The sequence below is a fragment of the Lissotriton vulgaris genome, chromosome 5 (genome assembly GCF_964263255.1).
Source record: "Lissotriton vulgaris chromosome 5, aLisVul1.2, whole genome shotgun sequence".
Classification (NCBI taxonomy): Eukaryota; Metazoa; Chordata; class Amphibia; order Caudata; family Salamandridae; genus Lissotriton; species Lissotriton vulgaris.
Genome location: NC_141693.1, coordinates 1987238132 through 1987262168, shown reverse-complemented (window position 1 = coordinate 1987262168; position 24037 = coordinate 1987238132). Strand labels below are relative to the sequence as shown.

The following is a 24037-nucleotide window of genomic DNA, read 5'->3' as shown; positions in this document are numbered from 1 at the left end:
GTTTATTCAGAATCAGTTTTTTTCTTGTTCTTCAACATAGACCCTTTAAACCATCATTCATGTATTTATCAATTTTCCTATATGTTGTAGTTATGAATGAGATAATAAAGTTTTCTTAATAGACAGAATAAACTCACATTCTTTCCCCTGATACATAAGTTGGTATTTGAGAAATGCCTATGTATCATCTACTCACACTTTGTGTATTATACTCCCCATTTTTGTGTTTTGGCACAGTGACACTTTAGTTCCATTAAGGGTAAGGTTTGCCAACCTTCACAGCACCTCTCATCATAGTTATCTTTTTCTACATTTGCTATTATACAGTCAGTTTCCTTGCATCCTACTGCAGTGCTCGGCTGTGTATGTTAGATGCACTAATCCATTTTCATGCAAATCAATAATGTCACCATCATTAAATGGGGGGCCATTACTTCATGCCTGCAGGAGCAGAACAAAGGTCACTATTTAGTCCATTTTCTGTCTCCATCACTAAGATTAGTTGCAGTCGCAGGGCTGACGTAGGAAGGCTGTATGTAGCAGTGATGACGTTTTACAGGCTCCCTAACACGACTCTTCCCCTCTATAAGGTGTACAGAAAGTATGGCAAAGAGTACGGAGATGTTACCAACCCTGATATCGCCTTCAGTTACCACGTTCCAAAGGAGAAAGGCAGGTTTGTATGGATCTCCAAGCCTGGGGCGTGCTCAGCAAGTTGCGGCGAAGGTAAGAAGATCTCCAGGGAAAAAACAAATGTTTCGTAAATGTAAATGATCGAACTCTAGAAATCTAGGTTTGATGTATTCCATTCTACTGCTGTTTTCTAATAGTTTGTATTTCTGGGAGGCTTAAGTATAAATGTTGGTGTTATCCTGGAGTGTTTGGGTCTTGAGGAATGTGGTGGAACTGTAAGCAGTTGGTGTGGTAGATGTTGTTGCCGGTGAGCTTGGAATGCCATCAGTGGAGGTTGATATAAACTGTCAGGCAGCTGTACTTGGTTGTATGTCTGTGATCATCTACACCTACTTCCCATTACTTCAGCATTGCGTATGGGATGCATCTGTTCAATACTGAGGTGGCGGCTGGCAGGCCACGTGAATGAACCGTGTGTCCTTTGTGGTTTCTTCCCTTTGTTGTAAAGTACTATAAAGTAAGAAGCATCAGCAAAGTCAGCAGATCTCATTTTAAAGTGCTGACAGATGCATACTCGCTCATTCACAAATGCTTTTCCATGCATTTGCGCTTAAACGCCAGACCTATTGGCTTTGCCAATTGTTGTTCTTCTTTTTATGTTTGCTGAAATAGAACACAGAATTCTGAATGTGAACTGACAAAGGCCTTTTGCTGAGCAATGACCTCAGTCTCATAAGCACTACATAGTGCAGTGTTCAGTGTACCTGGGCAACGGATTCTGTGAAAACTCTCCACAAGGATAGCATCATTATTTTAAATGGATAGTTCAAATAAATACATTAATCAGTAGATGAACATCTGTTGGAACGAACCCAGTGTAGCGTCTTTCTTGAAAGTGAAACTGCCTCTCTTTCGAGCACCTTGTTGCATTATAAGGTTCCAGGTACCTCCTGATGCAAATACTAGGAAGTTAGTATATAGTTTCTATGCTCTGACCTAACACCCCTTTTTGTGGAGACTTCATAGCTGGCTCACTCCAGACTCCAGCTGTTGAGCTACATATAAGCAGTTCTTCAAGAATGATGTGTAAAGTCTCATTTAAACTTCACCAAGCCCTGGAAGTAGTCAGTGATCGATGTCCTATGGGCCGGGGACTTTTAATGTCAATATACTAAAGATACTCTTACTCTAATCAACAGTAGGTGGGTTGTCCTTTACAGTGACATGTTCCTAATGTCCCCAATTTACAAATGAGCCATGTCTCTAATTTAGTAATAAGACCTATTAAAAACATTATTTTTCCTCGTCACTTGTCAAATGTTTTTCATTCTTATCACAAGAGGAACTAAGGGGCACATCCATCAAGCTAATTACCGGTCGCAAAGGGGCCGATGTTGCGAATTGGACCCTTTCCGACCAGTAATTAGCCTTTTGGGTGTTGCATCAAGCCCAAAACCATGTCTAAAACGTGGAAGAGGTATGGCGCAGCGACCAGGGTGGCTGACGTTGTACTATGGGTTCACGGTTCGATCCCTGGTGCCAGCGGCAGGTTAGCCCACCACCATGTGACTCTGGGCAATAGCTCGCTTAATCTTCCTGATGGCCCCCAGCGCTGGGACACCACCTCGGAGGTAGCTGTGCGCTTTAGAAATACTGGTATTTCATTTCATTTCAAAACAGCTAATCACAATTTTTGCTATTACCTATTTTGTGAATGCAGTTTGGGAATTGCAATTTCTGATTCCCTAAATGCAATGCAAGAAGCATTCTGAGAATGCAACTTGGCATTAAGGAATCGCACATTACCATCAACTACAAATCGATGGCAATTTGCATTTTCTTAGAAATATGCACAAAATTGCATTTTTCTAAGTGCCATGTGGCGCATACACATGTCCTTGGGGCATGTGTGTGCACCAAATGTTTACACATGCCAATTATGGGGGTGCATCAGAGTGGCCTTTTGGCCCCCTTGAAATTGCATGTGCAATTTGCGATTACCTATTTGTTAATCTCAAATTGTGAATGGTTCCCCATTCATTCCTATGGGCCTCTAGGCCATGTGAATGAATGGAAAGGTATTCCCTAATAGCGATTTGCCATTTGTGATTCGCTAATACGGAATGTGAGAAGTTGGCCTGCCATATGATGTCCACTATTCTAAAGTGGGCACCTTGCACCAGTCTAAACGACCCTTATTGATGGTAGGTTTAAAGTCAACCTTTATAGAAAGCTATCCTAGTGGTAGGTGTGGAGAGCAGCCTTCAGGCTAAGACTTGGAGGCGAGTTAAGCAACTTGTTTTACCAGATATAATCTCTTGAATGCTCAAATGAAAGCACACCACAAAAGGTTTATATCAAATATAAATATGTATTTATTCTAAACACAACCCCTCTGAACTCTTTATGAGGTCAGAGGAAAAAGTACAATACAAGGAACTTAATTAGCATACGATAAGTTGCACAGTATACATTTTGCCCTAGGGTCCTCACAAACCATATACTAAAATAGCAGTATAAGAACTACGTGAGGGTTAGAAAGCAAGCCTAGGGCCTGTAGAACCGCTGGGGCAACCAGGAACCACCCAAGGTAGGGACGCAGGAGACCCACGGGGGACGCGTGCAGTGTCTAAACACAGCCGCGAATCACCACTGACTTTCTATGGAGAACGAACAAGTTACAATTTTAAAGATTTAAGGGCACTTAGAGGTGAACTACGATGGAACCCTTTTAGACTAGGACACTTCGAGAGTCAAGACCCACAGGAGCACAGGAGTACTCGTGTTACCTCACCCAGTGTAACCGGGTGCATAGGTGTCTTTTGGTGTCGGGTTTCGTCGTCGATTCCAATGGAGAGCTGCAAAGAAATGCTGCAGGCAACCAGAGGAAAAGTGTCCTGTTGGATCAAAGATGTGAAGAACCTGAAAGCAGAGGGGACAGAGTCTGGGTCACTAGCCAGTGACCAGGCTGGCAAGGAGAAGATGCCAGCCGATGTTGGGTGTTTTCAGGTGAAAGAGGTGAAGCTTGACTCTTCAGCCACGAGGACCAGGAGGCGTCGACGACAACCAGAGCTGGATTCGAGCTGTCCCACGAAGGATGTCGAGCGCTGCAGCATCAGAATCTGGATTGGATCCAACAAGCCTTGGCAACAGCAACCCACGCACAATGTCGAGATTGGCTTTGTTTCAGACCAGCAAGGTCTGAGGGACTCCTCCTTTGGAGAGGAGTGAGAACACGTCTGGAGCAACCAGGAAAGCTCAAGGAATCAAATATTGTCCTTCGTGGGGACCCACTAGCCAATGGACTAGAGATCGTGAAGGAGCCTTGAACACTCGTGGAGTGTAGACCTCTGAGCTTTGGTGCAAAAGGTGCTCGGGGCAGGGGCTTTAAATACCCCAATGCACAACTTCGGGAAACTTCTGGAAGTGGGTGCAGTTGCAAAGATACAGGATGTCCAGGAGTTCCGGTCCCACGTCTCTCGTGTCCGCCACAGGTCTCAGCTTTGCTGGGAGCGCAGGTCAGCGTCAGAGATGTCTGGAAGTCCGTGTCCTGTGTCGCTGAGTCTTCGGGATCCGGCGGGAGCATCGACAATGCAGACCGGCAAAGATGCTTTTGTTGGCTGTTTGAACAGGGTGGTCACTCCTTGACCACAAGGGAGATTCCTTCCATCTTCCAGTCGATATGGAATGTCGAAGGTCCAAGATATATGTTGCAGAGTTTTGTCCAGGGTAATCGAAAATCCTAGGGACTGGGATCCTATTCTTATAGTAAGTTTAGGGGTTGGACTAACTCTAGGGTCCCACCTATGGGAGGACCTGGGGAGGGGGTGGTTACACCCCTTCCCCTTTATCCAGTTTCGTGCCAGAGCTGGGGATGAGTGCCCCAGGAACCGGTTTGAACTGGTAAATGTATGGAGCACCTTGTGTGCCCCAGGCAGTGTCTGAAAAGCATTCACTGAATGCAACCCACCCTGCCCCAATACAATAAAGCCTGTCTGGGGAGGTGCAGCACCTCCCTGGACAAGAAACCTATTGTCCAGGCCTCTCCTGACAGAGTTTGGTCCAGCAGCGGGAGGGCAGACTCGTGTCTGTGGCAGCAGCATCCATTTTGTGATGCTGAGGCTCTTTTAAACTTTAACCGGGTATACCAGTGTGTACATGTCTTCTCCCTCTAGAAGGGTGGAATGCTACCCCCAATGCCAGAACTGTCGCTGGGGCAGTAGTATTCCAAAGTGTTTGACACCAAACACGACATGTTTTGATAAAGCCAAACCAAAGTTAGCATTAACCGCAAATATTATAATGCACTTAAGATTATATGGTATGGCTATATCATAGAAGATCTATAAGGAGATAGTTCCGAAAGCTGCACAGGGGTTCAGCTCATGCCAGGGCACCCTCTGACACAAAACCAAGCACTCTGCCTCCAGGATTGTCAATTCCTGCCATAGGAGTGACTTACAGGTTACTATGTGTCTATATGTAAAGGTAGATATAGGTACACTATATATAAGTAGGAGGTGCTTACACCACCTTACCCAGGCTGCAAGTGCATACCTGTGGTGTTATTTCGGAAGGCTGCCCAGGGGTGGCACTATACATGCTTCAGCCCCTGGTAGGCCTCTGGGGTACCTATGCCCTGGGTACCTAAGGTACCATATACAGGGACTCACAAGGGTAACCCAGTAACCAATCTGGTATGTACCTAAAGTACATGCAATCCATTTTATAGAGAAAGCAGATAGACTGAGGTCCTGAATAGCAGGATCCCAGTCCAACTAAGTCGAAAACCAGCAAAACACCAGGCAAAAAGTGGGGGTAACCATATAGTCAGATTCCACCTTCCTACACGGAATGTGTAGGAATCACAATTTATTTAGCGATTCCTAGATGCATAAGGAATTGCGAGTCCTTAATTGTGATCCCTTAAAAATAGCTATCAGAGTCATGATGATGTCCGCTGAGATCCAGCCTTACTGTCTGCCCAGCTCCTTGGAGGGCGGTGTGCAGTGGGCAGTTGTGGTGTCTGGAGAAGGTCCTTTGCCTGTTGTTGTTGCCCCTTCCCAGCACAATCCGATTAATGCAGCAAACTGCAGTCACTTACACTAACTAACATTACAGACACTAAATGGCTGTTGTGTGGACTGATCCAAGATATGTCTGACGCTGGCAACAAAGGTAATGGCGGAAGGGGCCTTCTATATAAATTTCCTAGATATTGGTGCTGCAGCTTTGGGCATTTAAATTTTTTTTTTACATTTATTTATTGAGTTTCCATAAAAAAAAAAACATGCAAACAATTAAATTGCAATTAAAGAAAGAAACAATAAAAAAAGAATTCTGTCACAGTATACATATATCTGATGCAGGGGAACTTCCTGCCAATTAGCGTACAAAGGCATCGTTCTGTACAGTAGAGGGGGGGCAGAAGCCCCCCAGGAGATCGTTTACAATTGTATCTGTAGTGATCTGCTACAATACAGGGTTACATTCTGGGAAAATCAATTCCAAAGGAGGGCCCACTGGCGACACAAGCAGAACTTGGAAACTAATCCCCGATGGGGAGAATGGTATTGTCTCGTTACAAGCGTCAGCCATTTTTAACACCCAGTGGTCTCTGCCCCTTATTCTTAACACCTTGAACTCTGTACAGAGGTCAAAGAACCATGCCTGTATGAACATATAATCGATTGAACACTGCTGTTTCCCATACAAAATTGTTTGGGCTAACGGTAAATCCCCCTTAAAGCGCCCATTTAGGCAAACAAATCCTAACGCAGAAAGGAATTGTGTAATTTTCCCTTCAAAGTCAGATTGAACGCATTCTGGAAAAATTGCACTGGGCATGTCATAACACGCTAACATATTGGATACTACGATGTCTACCTGTGCTGGGACAACGCGAAGAATAAATACCCCTAATAGGAGAATAGGGCACCTCCTCCCGGGGAACTATGTCAAACTCAACAGATCCCTCTGGAACACGTCCCACATCTCTTTCGGGACTCATCCTGATTTATATACATATTAGCAACCATTAAGCTATTTTGCCGCAGGCAGTCGAATACAGATCCAGTGAAGAATCCAATAGCCATTCACTACTTGTCTGGATTATTCTTGCTCCTTTTCTGCATTTAGTTGATAACAAAGTCATTAGCCCACCTCTTACCCGTCCAGGACCCATTTTAGTTCCTCCTTTTCCAAACTGGATGAAACCACTCTTTGGAATGAATCACCCGCCAACGAGGTCTCCTAGAAACAAAGTATCTCATTCCCCTACAGCCTGACAGGATTTTGGTCGATGAAGGCCAAGCCTCATCAATGAGGCAGATGTGATACCTTCTTTTTTTTAAAGTTTGATTTATTGAAGAAAATAAAGAGGGAGGAGAGGAGGGGTGGAGAGGGGATCTTTGGAGACATCTTGAGAAAGATAAAGATGGTGATGATTTGTTTCTTGAGCTTGGCAGCTGAAATAACCTGAAGAAGGTCAGTGTATTGCAGAAACAACATAATGACACCTCTAGGCTTAGTAGTAGTCTTAGGTCCAAGACGATGAGCTCTTTGGATGTTGATTGAAGATAAGGCAGGAGCGTCTAAGATCTTGGCAAGAAAGGACTGGAAGAAGGTGGTGTGGTTAGACCCTTCTGAAAGTTCCGGAAGGCCGTAAAGGCGTAGGTTGTTTCTACGATTTCTGTTTTCCAAATCCTCTGTTTGACGCTTAAGTAACAATATCTCCGCCTCCAATGACAGAATGTGGGAACAAGAGGACCGCAAAGAGTCAGTGGTTTGTTCCAGGGACGAAACTCTCGAGTCCAAAGATGTCCATTTCTCCTGCATAGCCTGCATATTTTTAGTGGTGGCTTCCATAAAGGGCTTGAAAGCACGCAACTCCTCCAAAATGAGATCCATGGAAGATGAGGAGGAAGCACTCCCCGGAGAAGGCGGATCTTTTTTCAGACGTTTAGAGGAAGCTAAGGAGGATGGCAACTTGCCTCCGGCTTGCGCTTTAGGAATTGCTCCGTGTGCTGAGTCAGATTTTGAAGGTGTGCCTTCTGCCATGTCCTGGGAAGGGGAGTCGGAATCTGAGCCAACAGGTATTTTAGGTGTAGTTGTGAGCTTCAAATTACGGAGTTTCCCCATGAAAACTCCAGAGAAGTGATTGAGAGGGAGCAGTGGGCCAAAGAAGAGGAAACAGCAAGCGGTCCTAAAAGTGGAGGTAAAGTTCACCAAACAGCAATGACCAAAAGGAAGAAAAACAGGGTCTGCAAAGTCAAATGATGTTCAAAGGATATATCCTGTGAGGACAGAGCTGAATGTGTTGGTGAACAAATGCGAAGATGCTACATGCACGCCCCGAGATGAAATTGTAGAGAAGCAGCAATTGGTAGCGAGCCAGCAGGAGTTAGTTTGGGACCACAGAAAGTAAATTGATGTTTCCCCTGGTGATGTCATGATGAAGGAGAGAATGGGAGAAGCGTGCAAAGAAAGGAGCTGTGAGCGCCAAGAGCATCATCCTGAAACAAACATTCCAGCCAATGGTGAGCATTATACTGCATTATAAGAAAGCGTGAAAAAACAGGCTTGAAAATATGCCAACAATAACAATTGTCAAAGTCCATAGCCATATAAGTAGGGAGGGCGAAAGAAGAGGCTTTACAATAGGAAGTTTAGTCAGCAAGAAAATCAAAATGGCGCCTGTTGAAGCAGACAGGTGATGTCTGAGGAGAAAATCCAGAAGAAAAATCACCAACGTTCGTTGGGGGCTCACCAGCTGTAGTAGATGTGGGCTAAGACCTCTGGAAGTCGAGCATGCTTCCTCCGAGCAGTACAGGCTGGTCAGGGGCGATCGTCTTCAAAATTCGCGATCGGCGCACAAAATGGCGGCCGTGAGCACCGAAATCGGCATCTTCGAGCAACTTCGCCAAAATCAAATAAAACCGGGAAACAATGAAGGCGCTAGGCTCTCCTCATGTTCCGGTTTGCGAGGCAGGGTCCATAACCCGGCAAAACTCCACAGGGCTGCCGGAATTTGCCAAAGTGCGGAGGTCGGCGCCGGAGCTTCTGCACTACGCCGCCATCTTGGTCGGCGTCCAAGCCACGCCCCTCTATTGTTGTCGATGTGATACCTTCTAATGCGCCCGCAGAGCCCCACCTCCAGACAGCGACTGAACCCCACAGGATTGTGGACGATGAAGTCCAAGCCGCAGGGTTATTTATTAGGCTTACTGATATTTTGTAGCTGTAGGTGTTACCTCCTGCTGGAGCATAGGTAAAAGACGGACCCTAGCTGCAGGCACTAGCCCTCAGCCACCGCCAGAGTACTTTCCTCAGTTCTTGTTGCTAATGCAACTCCAGCTTCAGACAGTTCTAGAAACGCCACACTAATCATGAGGCGGCAAACGATGAATGCTCAGTTAATGTGGCTGAATTTGAGCTAAAAAACCTGTATAGATAATTGCCACCTGACTAAAAGCGCCCTATAGAACAATCCGGCAGCACAAGTTGGAAGCCATTCGGGATGTCACAGCAAAGTAGGTAAACAGTCTAGCTCTTGCAGCCCCTCTATTCTCCTGCAGCTCTACTCACCCCCACAATGCTCCTCTTTCGAACCCCTTCAGATGCCAGTGAACTGTCCAACCACAGCAGCCGGAACCAGTTGAGCCTTCCTTAAAAGAAAAGCCTTTGATGCTGTTTTATGTTAGATACTTTTAGTAGACGTTGAGTAAGTATTGGTGGGAAAAAATAACAAAGTGGAGCGGGAGATGGCACTGAAAAGCAATAATGTCGAACCAGAGTAAATATTTTTGACCATGTGCCCGCTATTATCTCGGACATAAGTATGTACAGCGTGTGCGTACAAGTAATTAGGCTGTACCATATTTTGGCGGGAAAAGTCAAAATGAAAAACACCAGTCACCTCCCTCAAACTGCTGATGTGTCCCAAAATCCTCAAACTATCTGCGCATGTCCTTAAAACTTTTCATACTGAATTTTTCCGAGTGTTCAGTGCTCCAGTACAATATGTCATTGAACTCCAGACAACTCATACAACATTTTATAGTTAGCAGTCACAATGATTGGACCCTCTTACTGAATCATTCCCAGATCCCTTTTCAAGAGGGGAGAGGTAGAATGAGTTGCCTTTGTTGGGTAAGGGAATTATAAACCGTAAACACAGAGCTTTGCATTTCATACCAATCCCTCAGTAATCTTTTTATGACTTCAAAACAGTTTGCAATTGTGTTTGACAGGACGGCGGGTGCTGGAGCCTGCATGCTTTGAAGCGAGCACAGGGGAAATGGCCGACCCAGCACGATGCACTGATACCCCTGAACCTCCATCTAGGCTGGAGCCCTGTGACACAGGTCCATGCCCTCACAGGTGAGGACTTGCGGGGAGACGTTCGCAGTTGGTGTTTGGGCATTATGGCAAACTAGTTGGCTAACTGGAAGCCATGCTTTTTCCTCAGCTGGAAGGCAGGCGGCTTCGGACCTTGCAGTGTCACATGTGGAGGTGGAGTAGCCGAGCGCATTGTCCGCTGCGTGAAGGAGGAGCGAGACTTGATCATGACTCTGCCCGATTGGAAGTGTGGAGATATCACCATGAAGCCTTTATCCACTGCAGTCTGCAATCCAGAACCGTGTCCTGTGAGGTATTTTTTAGATCTGTTTTATGTGTGTTTCTGTCCTTCCTTCCTAGCAGAACTGAGCTGGGAAACACAAAGCCAAGGCGAGATGTAGAAAGACATGTTGTGGTTGCAGAGCCTGCAGTTTGCAAAATTGTAGGTTTTACGACTGCAAAATGCTATTCTGAATGCTGTGTATCTATGGTTTATGACCATTATTTTGTTCGCAAACAAATGTAAGGTTATGGGCTCCTCAAAGAAGGTGGTAACCCATTTCCAAAGGCAGTGGTTACCCATTCCCAAAGAGGAACGAGTCCCCTTGGCAACCCTTCCCATTTGTGACGATAAGAACATCTTTGTTTGGGAGTGGGCAGTAGTCCAGGGGAATTCTGCTTAGTATTAAACACTAAAAAAACTGAATTTCCAGCCCCATTTCTTTATTTAAATACGATGACAGACATGATGGTCTGCTTACTCCAGCTGGCCACCATCTCTGTGATGACATCCAATCGTAGTGAGTCACAATTTGCAACTTACCTCATGAATATTGTTGAGGTAGGTCGTATTGCAACCCAGTACTTTTCAGGATTTTGTGAAAGAAACTATTAGTACATTGGTCGGTCTGTAATTTTTATTTTCATTCACCAAACCTCAGTGCATAATTTGCGACCACTTTTGGTAAATGGAAATTTCGTACATTAGGCCAAAGATTTTGTCTCGGTTGGAGGTTGCTGCAGAGGGTAAACTAGGTATATATGTGAGGACAGGGATGTGGAACAAGAGAATGCAAGAACAGCCAGGTATGTCCCAGAAGAGGGTTCTAGTGGCTGTGTTGCGGATTTTATAATATGTAGATTTTACCCATGCTCCCAGTCAATCAATCAATCAATCAATCAATCAATCAATCAATCAAAGCATTTATATAGCGCACTTCTCACCCGGAGGGTCTCAAGGCGCTAGGGGAGGGGGGGTCCGCTACTGCTCGAACAGCCAGGCCTTGAGCTGCTTCCTGAAGGAGAGGTGGTCTTGGGTCAGGCGGAGGTGGGTCGGGAGAGAGTTCCATGTCTTGGCGGCGAGGTAGGAGAAGGACCCTCTCCCTGTGGTGGCTCTTCGGATGCGGGGGACGGCGGCGAGGGCGTGGCTGGTCGATCGAAGCTGGCGTTTGGGAGCGTAGAAGTTGAGGCGGCTGTTGAGGTATCCTGGGCCTTGGTTGTGTAGGGCTTTGTGTGCTTGGGTGAGGAGACGGAAGGTGATTCTTTTGTTGACCGGGAGCCAGTGCATATCTCTCAGGTGTCCGGAGATGTGGCTGCGACGGGGGATGTCCAGGATGAGTCGTGCTGAGGCGTTCTGAATCTGCTGGAGTCTCTTCTGGAGTTTGGCGGTCGTTCCGGCGTAGCACGTGTCCATGTATTCTGGGCATATCTCTTCCTCTGTGTGCGGGTAAAAATGACAGCTATTTATACTGTGTATTCATTTTTTATATATAACCTAAATATCTTAAAGCAAACTGGTTAGTATACTCACTTGAGCTGTACCAATTACACTTTAATACCCATCGCCACTTTCCTTGTCATTTCATTCTTTTTTGTAATCTGTTCTCTGGCGCCCAAACATCATATTCTTGAAAGAACATAGTTGCATGCTTCAGCTAACAATACACATGTTCTTTTTAAAGTTTTCTGCTGCTTTTCGGAGCCAGGCCTGCACTTCTTTAAGGGGCCTTTGTACTAACAATTTGCAAAAAGAGGTCGCATTCAGTTCTGATTTTACGAACTGACCTATGCACAAATGTGTCGGTTTACAATATCTTGAATCACAGGGGGTTGCCTGTGACCTACCTTATTAGTATTCTTTAGGTGCGTCACAATTAATGCCCCCGGTGATTGGCCAAAATCACAAGAATGGTGGCCCTCAAGGGTGAACAAGCTAATAAACAAGCTAAACAAATGTGATTGTGTTTAAAATAAATAAAAATAAATGCAGCCCTTTTTTAAAAGGAAATGGGACTCTGTGTTTTTAAAAAAAAAAAGGTTTTATTTTTTTTAAAAGGGCCAGTGGACTGTCAACTCTCTCTGAAACTCTTTCGAATATTCATAAAGGGGTTCAGAGGGGACCGCTTCCCTTTGTGAATTAGATACCACTGCCTTTGAAATTTTTTTTGCAGAGTTTTATATAGTGCGCACTTGACCTGAATCTGGTATCAGAGCGCTTTACATAGCACCAGTTACGTTACATGAGGACACACATTAATTTTTGTTAGGCACGGGGAGATTATGTAATTTGTCCAGAATCCCAGGATGTTCAGCGTCTTGCCGAGACTCGAACCCAGTTCCCCAGATTCGAGGTTGACCGCCCTAGCCGCTGGCCAACATAAGTAAGTCTATAAGACAATACAGGTTTGAGAGGGGAAGGGGAGCAATAAACATAGCATTGCAGGATGGGGAGATTGGATTAAATAGAAGTCAGCTACTCCAAGGTTCGAAGCGAGGCTGGATTAGCCACTTCTGAAAGCCAGGCTTCTGATTGCACGTAGAAGTGGGAAGACCAGGGGCCGATATCACTGTTACTGGAGTCGGTGAGGTTTACTGCCACAGAAGCTTCTGGCAATATGTGGGGCCATATTGACTGCTTTTGAGGGCTCACTGACTTTTTGTTAAGCCAGAATCGAAGTTCTTGCAGCTGTATTATCCTCCTTGCCAGTGCTTGATGTGATGTCAGCTTCAGTACAAATGGTTAATGTTTTTAGCTTGTTTAAACTGCATAGAAGGCCTGGGTTATTAGTCAGAAGTGAAGGATCAAGATGGCGACTGCCTATTGACAGTATTGCCTCAAAACCTCAAAATCAACACTTCTAAAATGGTTGCTTTTCAATCCTTAATTTGAACGTGAAAAACTCCACGCGGCAAAGCAAAGTTTTTTCCTCACTCGCCAACGTTAGGTTGGCGAGTGAGGAAAATCCAACGCTAGACCAGCTCCGGGCGGTCGCAGATGCTCACGTTCAGAAACCATCCGTTCACGTTGAGGAAGTTGCCGCTTGAGTAGAAAACCTACTTGAGCGGCAGAGAGAAGCAGCACCTTCTTGTGCTGCGAATGGTGCCATTCGCACTGATTTTACAGCGCAGGACAAACACCCAGCGCTAAAAATCAGTGCAAATGGCGCAACAAAACGCACTCCGCCGCTTGCAGAACACCGCTTAGGGCAGCAGTGTGGAACTCCGCGGACTGCGCCCGGGCCCATTGCACACATAATAATCATGGTCTTTTTAAGATTCACTCTTTTCTTCCCCACAAAATCAACATTTATATGTGGGCGTAAATCGAGCCTTTTAAAATTGAGGGTAGCTTAAGTGCAGTTGTGAGGTGGCGCAGATACACAGCATTACACATTATGTTTTTATTCCCATATTTAGGTGGGCTGATTTCTCACCTTCCTAGATGTTTTGAAAGTTTATGAGTTGGAATAAAGTCCTGGGTTGCGTGTGCTTGAGGCTTGCAGTAACGCACCTTAAATGTACATTTGATCAATTATACATAATCTTGGTTCCTCGCCATAATCACATATTTCTAAGTGAATTTTCTATGGAGTGTAGGATTGTAAGACTCTTTTGAGGTCCTTACGTGGCTTCCGTCCCTTTTCAGGTGGACAGCCCAAGTCCAGGGCCTCTGCAGTGCTTCGTGTGGAGGGGGCTTGATAGCCAGGACTGTGCAGTGTGTTCAAGAGCATCAAGACACAGTGGAGGTCCTTCTGGATGAGCAGTGTCGTCATGTTCCAAAGCCAAAGAGGGTCGTACCATGCAATCAGGAGCCCTGCCCACCAAGGTGATGCATTTTCCCCAAAGTAATTCCTCTAGAGAGCAATGTAATGTACCTATCAGCATGAATTTTTGCTCCAGCAATTTAGCCTAATCACTGTTTAAATGGTTGGTGTATGGGAAAAATCTAGAATCAAAAGATCTGTCCATTTATTTAGCCTTCACTAGAGACTGTTCTTTATTGCCTATTATTGTGTAAGTAGTTTTTTTTGTATAAAGACGAGAAAAGGTGGTGGTGTGGGTAGCTTTTGATGGAGAAACGCAATTGTAAAGATATCTCTAAGCTACATATTTCCTTTCCTCTATTCTTCAGTTCCTAGATTAACAGCCCATGGCTTAAGACTGGTATTAGGTTAGGTGTTCTTCTCTTGTGTGTGTTAATTAATATGGTGTGAATATGCTTCCTTCCTCAGTGGCAGTTCATGAGATCTTATTTCAATCCACCAAGAGTGTAGGTAACTGGATGCTTCTTTGTAATTACCCTACTCTGAGTACCCCTTTTCAGATGTTGCTAAACCTGAGGAAAATGGAAAGCCAAGTTTTTCCCCCTAAATGCACACCATATGCTATCGCTGCCCCGCGCAGCTCCCCCACAAAGCTGCTGCCATATACCCAGGCCTCCTCTCCTCATGTGACTTCCCAAGCTGGCTCTTTACCTTTTCTAGCTTTCGTACAGGGACATGAGGTACCATACAGAGATAGTAGATACACCTCTAGTTGACCTTACCTTAAACAGGTGAGGTCTTTAAGCCACTCATTCCTGCCCTGTGGTTGCCTCAGCTCTTCCCATAATGATTGATGTTGGCTACTCACAAACACTCCTACATGCATGTAGCCCTTAACCTCCCTTGTGAATAAAATGTATATAGGGATTTCTGCAGCCTATCTTCCTCTTTCCAGAGAGGGCCAATGTGGAAGGTTGTGACCAGTACAAGAATTTCTCTTGTAGGTGGAGGGTGTCAGAGCCAGGCCCTTGTTCTGCTGTTTGTGGCTCCGGCGTCGCTCACCGTAATTTGTCGTGTATTCAGTTTGATGCTGGAGTGGAGTGGACGGTGGAGGACTCTAAGTGCATGGAAAAAGAAAAACCTCCTGCCCTGGTTCAGTGTGTGGTCAACATCTGCCCCTTGTGGTGGAATGTGGTAAGTGTTTTGGATTTTAAAGAAAACTAGGAACATGCAGTCCTTATGGTTATGTAATATATTTGACCCTTTGCATATGAGGCATGTGGATGGCATAGTCCCATAAATAGGTTATGTGAATACGTGTACTCCTCTGTATTTGTAAGGTATGTTGCAAGAATAGTCTCTCCCATAGAAAAAGAATGTTATATGTAAGGGTCTGCTCCTGTCATTTCATTTTGTGTTTGAGATTCGGTTAATGAGCCTGAAATCTCTTGACTTCCCATTCCATGCACACAGGGGGGAAAGACAACATTGATTTATACCTGTGTTTATTAGTAAGTTTGCTCCTTTCTGGAATTCACAAAATTGCTTAGGAACAAAATTGCTCTAGATGCAGGTTTCCAAGAGGAGTCCTGTGAATGTCATATTATATTCCAATCAGCATCCCATTTCCATGGTGGAGAACTCCACACAGGGGGAATAGGATTCTCTGTGCAAATGTTTCCATGGAGAAACCCCTTCCCATACACAACAACAAATCTGGGGGTGATTCATTCCCATTCATGCCATAGAAAGGGATTTACCTGAGCTCTATGCTGGAGTTAAAATATGACTGTGAGGAGTTTGTGAATACTCACAAAGGTAGTTGTGGGCTTTCCCAAAGGCTAACCACACTCTGGAATTCCCACTTCACTCCCTTTGTGAGGGCTTTATCGTTGTACAGAATTCCACACTCATGGAAGAGATCACTGCACCCTTAAATGTGGAGAAGTGTGGCTCAGTCTGTGGAGAAGTGTGGCTCAGTGGTTAGAGGCGGCAGACCCGGAGGCTGAGAGCGGCCATGGACCAGGGTTCGATTCCCGACGCGGCAGGGTCTTGGACTCAAAATTCCACGGACTCGTTAATTCTCGCGCCGGTGCCTACTCAACTCACAGGGTCACACTCTGCGACTCTGGGCAATAGCTTGCTTAATCTCCACTACGGCCCCTCGTGGCGGGATGCCTGGCTTTCACCTTGTGGATACCCTGCCGGGGGTATCTCACAAGGGAATACCAGGACGGGTTCCCTAAGCAAGCGCCCTGAGACCTTCGGGTGATTTGTGCGCTATATAAGTCAAATTACATTACATTTTTTACATTACATTACATTAAATGGGCTCTGCCTGAATTACTGGCATACATAAGTAAGGTGAATTTGGGCATAAACGTATGTTTCAGACCAAATGTATCTTTGCTGGTGGGCCAAATTGATAGAATATTTTGCCACCTAAGTTCAATTTTGGCACTCAAAGAAGGTTATATGTGAGAGTAAATTCTCAAATGTAGGGTTGGGGTTTCCTTGGGTGGGTTTAGTTTAAAAAATAGGGGAACAATCACAGACTTGTAGGTTTATTTATATTGAAAACCCCCATGTTGGTAGCTTCTCTTTTCTGAAATCACACAAAGTATGATTCCAGGTTTCAAACTGGGTCTAAATGTTCCCATATTTATTGAATGTGACCCAGGGGAAGGAGGGTTGTGGAGATCATTCACAGAAAAAAGTAATTTGTTCATCTGTAAATTACATCAGCGTCACATTTATGCACAGATCTTGCTACCTGGTGGTCAATGCTCATGCACTTTATGTATTGGGATAGTTATGGAAACCTGTAGCAGTTGTAGTTTTCCAGGGGCCCTCCTTTGGGCGCAGATTTCTCACTTTCAATGCTCTAGCTTTGTGAATAGAGCCGATTCTATGTCCATAAAACACTTCGAGATCTGGTGGACATAAAATACATATGGATAGTTTTGTTTGTACATGAAGCCTGTTGTAAACATGCAGGTGTAGGGGACATTAAGATAAACATAGAAACATGTGTTCGAGGCATATGGGCTGCAGATGGTACATTATGAATAGATCGCCATCTGGTGTTGGGCTCAGATGATTGCACTTGTTTTTCTCTTGGAGAGTCTTTTGTAGATTGGTGACTCCTCCTTTGGTTGCTAGTGCGCATGGGCATCGGCTCCATCCTTAGATTGTTTTTTTCCGCCATCGGGTTCGGATGAGGATCGAGGCGCTCCAGATCGACTTCGAATACATCTGTAACGCCCCCCTCTTTAGTTCTAACACTCAAAATTGCCCACTCCATCTATCCTACTTTTATCCTACCCCCAGCCTGGAACAATTCCATCCAAAAGGTGGCTGTAACAACAGGGGTTGCTATCCCCCACCCTGTATTTTGCCCAATCGGCGGTTACCCAGGGAGGGTCCACGTAACTGTAGTCCTTTCTTCCCTCTCTCACCGCACTGGAATAGGTTCAGTGTGCTGGAAGAGGTGGATTGACTCAGTATCAAGGGTAGCCACCCTCAACAATTGAAAAAGGAATCCCCAAATAACGTAGGGCCAAGGGAGGTTAATTCCACACTTCCCTCACCCGGCGATGTGCCAAAAATCCACGCCCCACAAATGGGGACTTCCACCAATAAGGAGATTATTGTAACAGGTGTCTCGGGGGAAAGTCCAGATGGGAGTTTAAAACTTATCTCCCCATATCTGCAGGGGGGGAGGAGCCAAGATGGCTGCGGAGACGGACGTGTAGTCTCCCGGCTCCCCGAGCCTTTGTTTCCCCGCAGCATTATCCTGTCCCTTCTCCTGCATACCGCTACCGCGGGAGGTAGACGGTAGCGCGCTGTTGCCGAGGGTGTTTCTCCTGGGTCCCTGCCTGCCTGCAAACCGGCGCTATTGACGGGCGGAGCTTTCGGCTTTGTCCTGCCCTGGAACCGGACCCGAGTCGTGGTGCGCCGCCGGGGACGGCCGGAGCTCTGTGGGCTGCTGATCTGAAACGAAGCGGACGTCTGGTGCCCGACAGCTCGCTGGAGATAAATTCTACATGGCTCTTGGTGGTCTGAGGTGACGACTGTTTGGAGGCTACTCCTGCGATCTCTCCCCCGTGTGACGCTACGGTGAGCCGCTCCGCTTCCCCTACTTGCGCTCGGAGGCGATTTGGCTACCGTGCCTCTCCATCGCGATTGCCCCCTGTTGGATGTCGCACGGGGAGGGTAATTTATATGATGTTGCCCATTGTCGGAGGGCCCTGACTGCTGCGGGGGTTGGTCCCCGGATTTCTACAGTGTACTTTGCCTGCTCATACGTGTGTGCCATTTGGTGAACCTAACATGGCATCCGGCTCCTGCGGAGCGATTGTGGATCGTGCCCCGAAGCCTGACTGTGTTGCCCTTCCTGGACCCGAGACCATGGTTGTTCATCGTGAGGCGTCTCGGCTGGTAGAAGTGAGCGATTTACAGCCTGTTTACTCCTATGCCTCTATCCTTGCCGCACTCGCTGACTTGAGTGCAGAATGGCGTGTGAGTGCTGCGGCGCTGGGTGACCGGCTGGATGAAGCCGCACTCGACTTGAGGTGTATGGTGTCTGCTGATCCTTCGCACTGCTCCTCTCGGCCCACGCAGTGCCAGGGCCGAGATACATTGTTACTACACGGGCGAACGACGGAACAATTATCGGCCGGTGACGATGTTGGCGGCTCGTTACCCATCTCCGCCAGTGAGGCTACAGTGTTGCCATCCCTGCCTGATCCTTCGCCTTTGCTTGCAGCTTCAGCGTCCCTGCCCGTGGTGCCGCCGGCACAGCGATTGAAACTACAGACTGCCTATGACCTGCAAGCTGCGCTCCTGTTTATTAGTGCCATACAACATCTGAGACTCATGAGGGCACCGCTCTTTTGGACATTTGGTACTTTATGTAATTGGCATTCTTTATCTTGAATTGGGGCTTCTTCTCATTACCGAGGGCGGCCATCTTATCCCTTTGTTTTGTCCGGGGCGGGTCCTCCTTGGTGGCTGTCTTCGGGGAGACGCATACGCTCTGGTCAGGGCTAGGAGACCTTCTTCTGTCTGTTGTGATTGAGTGGCGGCTGATGACTGTATATATGATGCTCTCTCAACGCGTGCTATGACCTGTGGAATATCTCGCCCTATCATCTTGAACTTGCTGCGATTTGTTTCTGTTATTGAATAGGGGGTAGACAGCAATTTATGGCCGGGGTGTCCGGGGGACCTGATGTGAGGTGGGCTCCTCCCCACTTTTGCGCTCTTCTTTTTGGGAGTGGTAGATCAGCTTGTTCTTTTCTTCCTCCCTATATTCAAGTGTTGAAATTCTTCGTTTATTATCATTTTCTTCTCCTTCTTCTACATTTTTCTTGCTTTCTCTCGCCTCTTTTTTCTTCTTCTCTCCTCTTGCTGTATTTCGGGTTTATGGGGCGACAGACACTCTGCTAGGGGGGGGGGGGGGGGGTAGGCCATAGCCTCTGCATGTGTGTAGGGTGGGGGGTTATATTTCATTTTTGTTAGTTTCTATGGGACCTGTTTTTGCTTCTTTTATACTTTTTCCTTTTCTTGGCCCGTGTTCAGGCATACTAGGCGAGGGGTGGCGGCGTAGATACAAGTGGGAGGTTGAGATTGCTACCCTGTAGCGTGGATATTGTGTGGCCATCCTGCCTGGTCGGGACTGCTTGTCGAGATGTGGATTGACCGTAAACTGTAGCTACTGTCATGTCCCACCTGCATGGACCTTGTTCTTATTTTATTATTTTGTGAGTACGGAACAACACGACCTGAACTTAATAGTTGCAAGAAAAACTTAAAAACTCAACCTTAATTACTCCTGTGTCATGGTCTTGCGGCATCCTCCAGTCTGATTTCTGCTTAATAACTGATGTGCAGCTGTATTACTATGTCACCGTATTGCATGCTCTAGTGCTACATGAGAGTTCGTGGCCGGCCGGATGGTTGTGGGCCCGTATTTGTTCTTTATTTCATGCACAATAAAGGTTTTTAAAAAATTTAAAAAAATAAATTAAAAAAAACTTATCTCCTGGAACATAGCTGGCCTACAAAACAAGTTGCTTAGCCCTGACTGGGAATCCTACATGGCAGAACACGACCTATGCCTGATGCAGGAAACATGGGCACTGGAGGAAAGTAGGAGCCACACCTTTGCAACGTTTGATGTCCCGGCTGTGTCTCAAGGTAGAGGTCGGCCCTCGGGCGGGCTTTCTATCTGGATTAAACTTCACTTGGGTATCCAGGCAACCCAAGTTGCAACCAATTCCCGGGACATCCAGTGTGTCCAATTAATAACTCCCACCAACTCCAAAGTAGCCCTAATAAATGTCTACTCTAGGCCCTCCAAGAATGGACAAAAGTCTAAAACAATTATAGCTCTGAATACCTTTATTCATACCCTCGACCCTTCCACCGCAATTATCCTAGGTGGAGACTTCAATTGCCAATATGAACCGCTGGGCAATCTGGAGTTGGGTGAACAGGATGAAGTGGATGCATTGTGGCATATTCCAGAGCCCAACGCTGCCCAGCCTAGAGTATGGACCCCGCAGGCCATTCAAAATAAATCCCTTACCCTTGCAACGTCCCTGCAGGCGTGCAATGGAAGGCTAGACCCAGATCGCCCTGCCTTAGCCACTTATAATAAGTCCCGGCAAACCTCCATCATTAACTATGTCATGGTGGAGGCAAGCAACTGGGATAAGCTAAAGGAATTCAGGGTTGTGCAGAGGCACGACAGCGACCATAATGCCCTTGTACTAACCCTCAAACCTGGTTCCTTTGGCTTCGCCAATCCAGCTGCTAACTTTGGCATAATTCCACCCCAATTGGTACCAACTAATAATAAAAGAAGGGTTAAATGGACCCACCTTGTTGAATCACCTTCCCAGCTTGCGAAATTATATCAGTGTGCACTTCCTCTACTAACGCAGATGGGCAAGCCAACGCTAGCCATGGACCCAGTCGATATACACACGCAACTTGCAGTGGCCTTGGGGGAAGTTCTCTACCCTGCGTGAAGAAACAAACGACCTGTGCCTAGGACACACCCCTGGTTTGATGCCGCTTGCAAGAAGCAGAAAATTCTGCTTCTGGCGGCTATTAAATCTAGTGATATGGCCAAAATTAGGGCAATTAGGACTAGGTACAAAGAAGAATCAAGCAGGGCTAAGAGGGAGTGGGAGGAGGAGAGATGGGAACTATTGAGAGGCGCCTTGCAGGCAAGGGACTCCAAATTATTATGGGCATTAGTATGCACTGGTTCAAGCAAGGGTGGGGAGATATCTTTGCCAAATATTGCCCCCTCTGTTTGGCAGGCGCACTTTGCGGCCCTCTACTCTAACCCCGAATTTGACAGCACAATTTGCCCGACTGGGGCTAGGACACTTGAACCGGTCAGTACACCGCAGCCTTTACTAGACCAAGGTCCTCCGCTTGAGTGCCGGCGGCGGGGGGGCGCCGGTTGGGATAGCTCAGGGGAAGGGGAGGGATTTGTGGTAGAGCTAGGCCAGGGAAATACTGAGACCATTACCATCAAAGAGGTAGAATCAGCGATAGCTAGGCTGCTACCGAACAAGGCCCCCGGCCTGGCGATTTATTTCGCTCACAGCCTAAAATCTGGGCCCGTACCTCACTGTTCTGTTTAATGCAGTCCTTGATGGAGCTAACCCCCCTGACACCTGGGTTGGTGCCGAGATTGTCCCCATTTTTAAAAAGGGTTGCCCCCTAGCCCCAGCTAATTATAGGCCAATTAGCCTTTTGGACACCTCACAGAAACTAATGGGCCGAGTCCTGCTAGATCGGTTGCAAGGGTGGATGGAGGACCTTAAAATCTTAACTACCCTCCAGGCATGCTTCAGAACCCGAATCTCGACCCTGGACCAAATATTTAGGCTCCAGGTCCTCTTTTGGAAGACTGTCCAGGTGGAGGGTGGCAGCCTCTACCTCGTCTTCGTGGACCTGCGGGCCGCTTCGACCTTATGCCCAGGGAGAGTCTGTGGAGGGTTCTGAAATGTCTCGGCCTCCCATCCTACCTCCTAGATGTCTTGACACGTCTGCATGTGGGGAATTACGCCCAAGTGAGGTGTGGCAGGAACGGAGATTTATCCCCCCGCTTTCCAGTCAGGAGAGGTGTACGGCAGGGCTGCGTCTTAGCCCTGACGCTCTTCAGCCTGTACATTAACGGCCTGGTGGGGGATGTACTCAAGGTCACGGATAGTGATGTCCCCCGGTTGTCCACTGGCTGGGTGCCCACTCTGATGTTCGCTGACGACACTTTGTTGCTTTCGCGAACATCAACGGGCATCCAGCGAGTTCTGGACAGGTTTGTGACATTCTGCGCCTCGCGTGGCCTAGAGATCAACCTGGGTAAGACCAAGTTTATGATCTTTGGACCCCCGAGGCGCACCCGTCCGGTCCCCACTCTAAATGGGACACCGCTTGAACGAGTGAAAACTTTTGTTTATTTGGGCATCACCCTAAACGAAGACTTCACCTGGGGCCCCCAGGTTGCTAGTTCCACCCTGAGACTTTCGCAGATCATTGGGGGTATTTGCAAGTTCCATAAGTCAACCATCTTCAGACCAGTTTCCCCTGTTCTTGAGATCTATGGGGTCCAGGCAAGACCTAATGCAGCATACGGAGCGGAGCTCTGGGGCCATACGAACACACATAGCCTACCCCAGGTTGCTAGTTCCACCCTAAGACTTTTGCGGATCACTGGGGGTATTTGCAAGTTCCATAAGTCAACCATCTTCACACCAGTTTCCCCTGCTCTTGAGATCTATGGGGTCCAGGCAAGACCTGCTGCAACATACGGAGCGGAGCTCTGGGGCCATACAAACACACATAGCCTACTGAAAGTGGAGCAGGCCTTTATGAGGAACTTGGTGGGTCTCCCCCAGAGGATCCATTGATACCCTTGCGATTGGACATGGAAATCGAGCCCATCACTGAACTACTCTCAGCACGTCCGCTTCTGTACTGGAGAAGGCTCTGGACTGTCCCTGAGCTAGAGGACTACAGAGCGGAATTCTCAATGGTCTGGGCTACCCTGAAAGGCAAGCGTATACCGTGGTTACAGCACATCAAAACTCTTGCCCAACAAATTGGCCTCCCCCAATTGTGGGAGTCCCCTGAGGTGAGCTGTGCGGCGGTCCAGAGGAAAGAACTGGTGGCCATTGTGAGACATTTTAACCTAAGTCTACTGTGTAGTGCGACAGTTATGGGTAGGCTTACGAAAGAGTTCTTACAGGTCAAGCTGGCGCCTCAGAGGGAAGAATTCTTAGACTTAATACAGCCACTGCTAGCGAGGAAACTATACACCCAATTAAGGCACGGCTGCTTACCCATCGGGGCACTGACTCTCTCTTGGTCAGGGAAAGAGGATGGTTCCTGCCCAGCATGCAATTGTACTAAAGAGGACATTGTTCACATTCTGTTCTTTTGCCCGGCGTATAGCAGTATACGTAGATGCTGGTTGGTACCGTTGTGTAAAAACTTGGGATTAAGCCAATGTGCCCAGGCCTGCAGGATCCTAACCTATGACACCTCTACCGCCATTGTCTTCTCGGTTTCCCGCATAAAGATCGCCTCCCTTGAGGACATTGACTTAATGAACAAGACACTAAGGAGAGCTTTGCAATGGTTAACAATGAACCATCTGAAACTAAACACCCAGAGAACAGAATTCCTGCTAATTTCACCGACAAGGAGCCAATCTGAAGTTAAAGAATGGACTAAACTGGTGACAGCGCTAAACTGCACCCCGACTCTAGTTAACTCAGCCAAATCACTAGGAATTACACTAGATGAAAACCTCGACATGAAAAACCATATTAGCTCAATGGCCAAGAGCGCCCGCTTCCACTTGAATTACTTAAGAAAACTGAAACCCTTTATCTCTGAAACAGATCTAAAACTGGCTATCCAATCACTAGTCATCTCGAGGATCGAATACGGCTGCACCACATTAGCGGGCCTACCGAAAACATCCACAGCACCAC

At 46.8% G+C, this 24037-nt stretch overlaps 1 protein-coding gene across 1 annotated transcript in view; it reads left to right on the top strand.

Moving 5' to 3' along the window:
• The window catches only part of ADAMTS13 (ADAM metallopeptidase with thrombospondin type 1 motif 13), a 251929-nt gene that overhangs the window by 103077 nt on the left and 124815 nt on the right, over positions 1-24037 (top strand). Inside the window, exons 17-21 of the mRNA XM_086924723.1 lie at positions 591-726; positions 9885-10014; positions 10103-10285; positions 13898-14077; positions 15020-15209. Of these exons, the coding sequence (XP_086780849.1) occupies positions 591-726; positions 9885-10014; positions 10103-10285; positions 13898-14077; positions 15020-15209 (819 nt within the window). The remainder of the gene's footprint in view (positions 1-590; positions 727-9884; positions 10015-10102; positions 10286-13897; positions 14078-15019; positions 15210-24037) is intronic.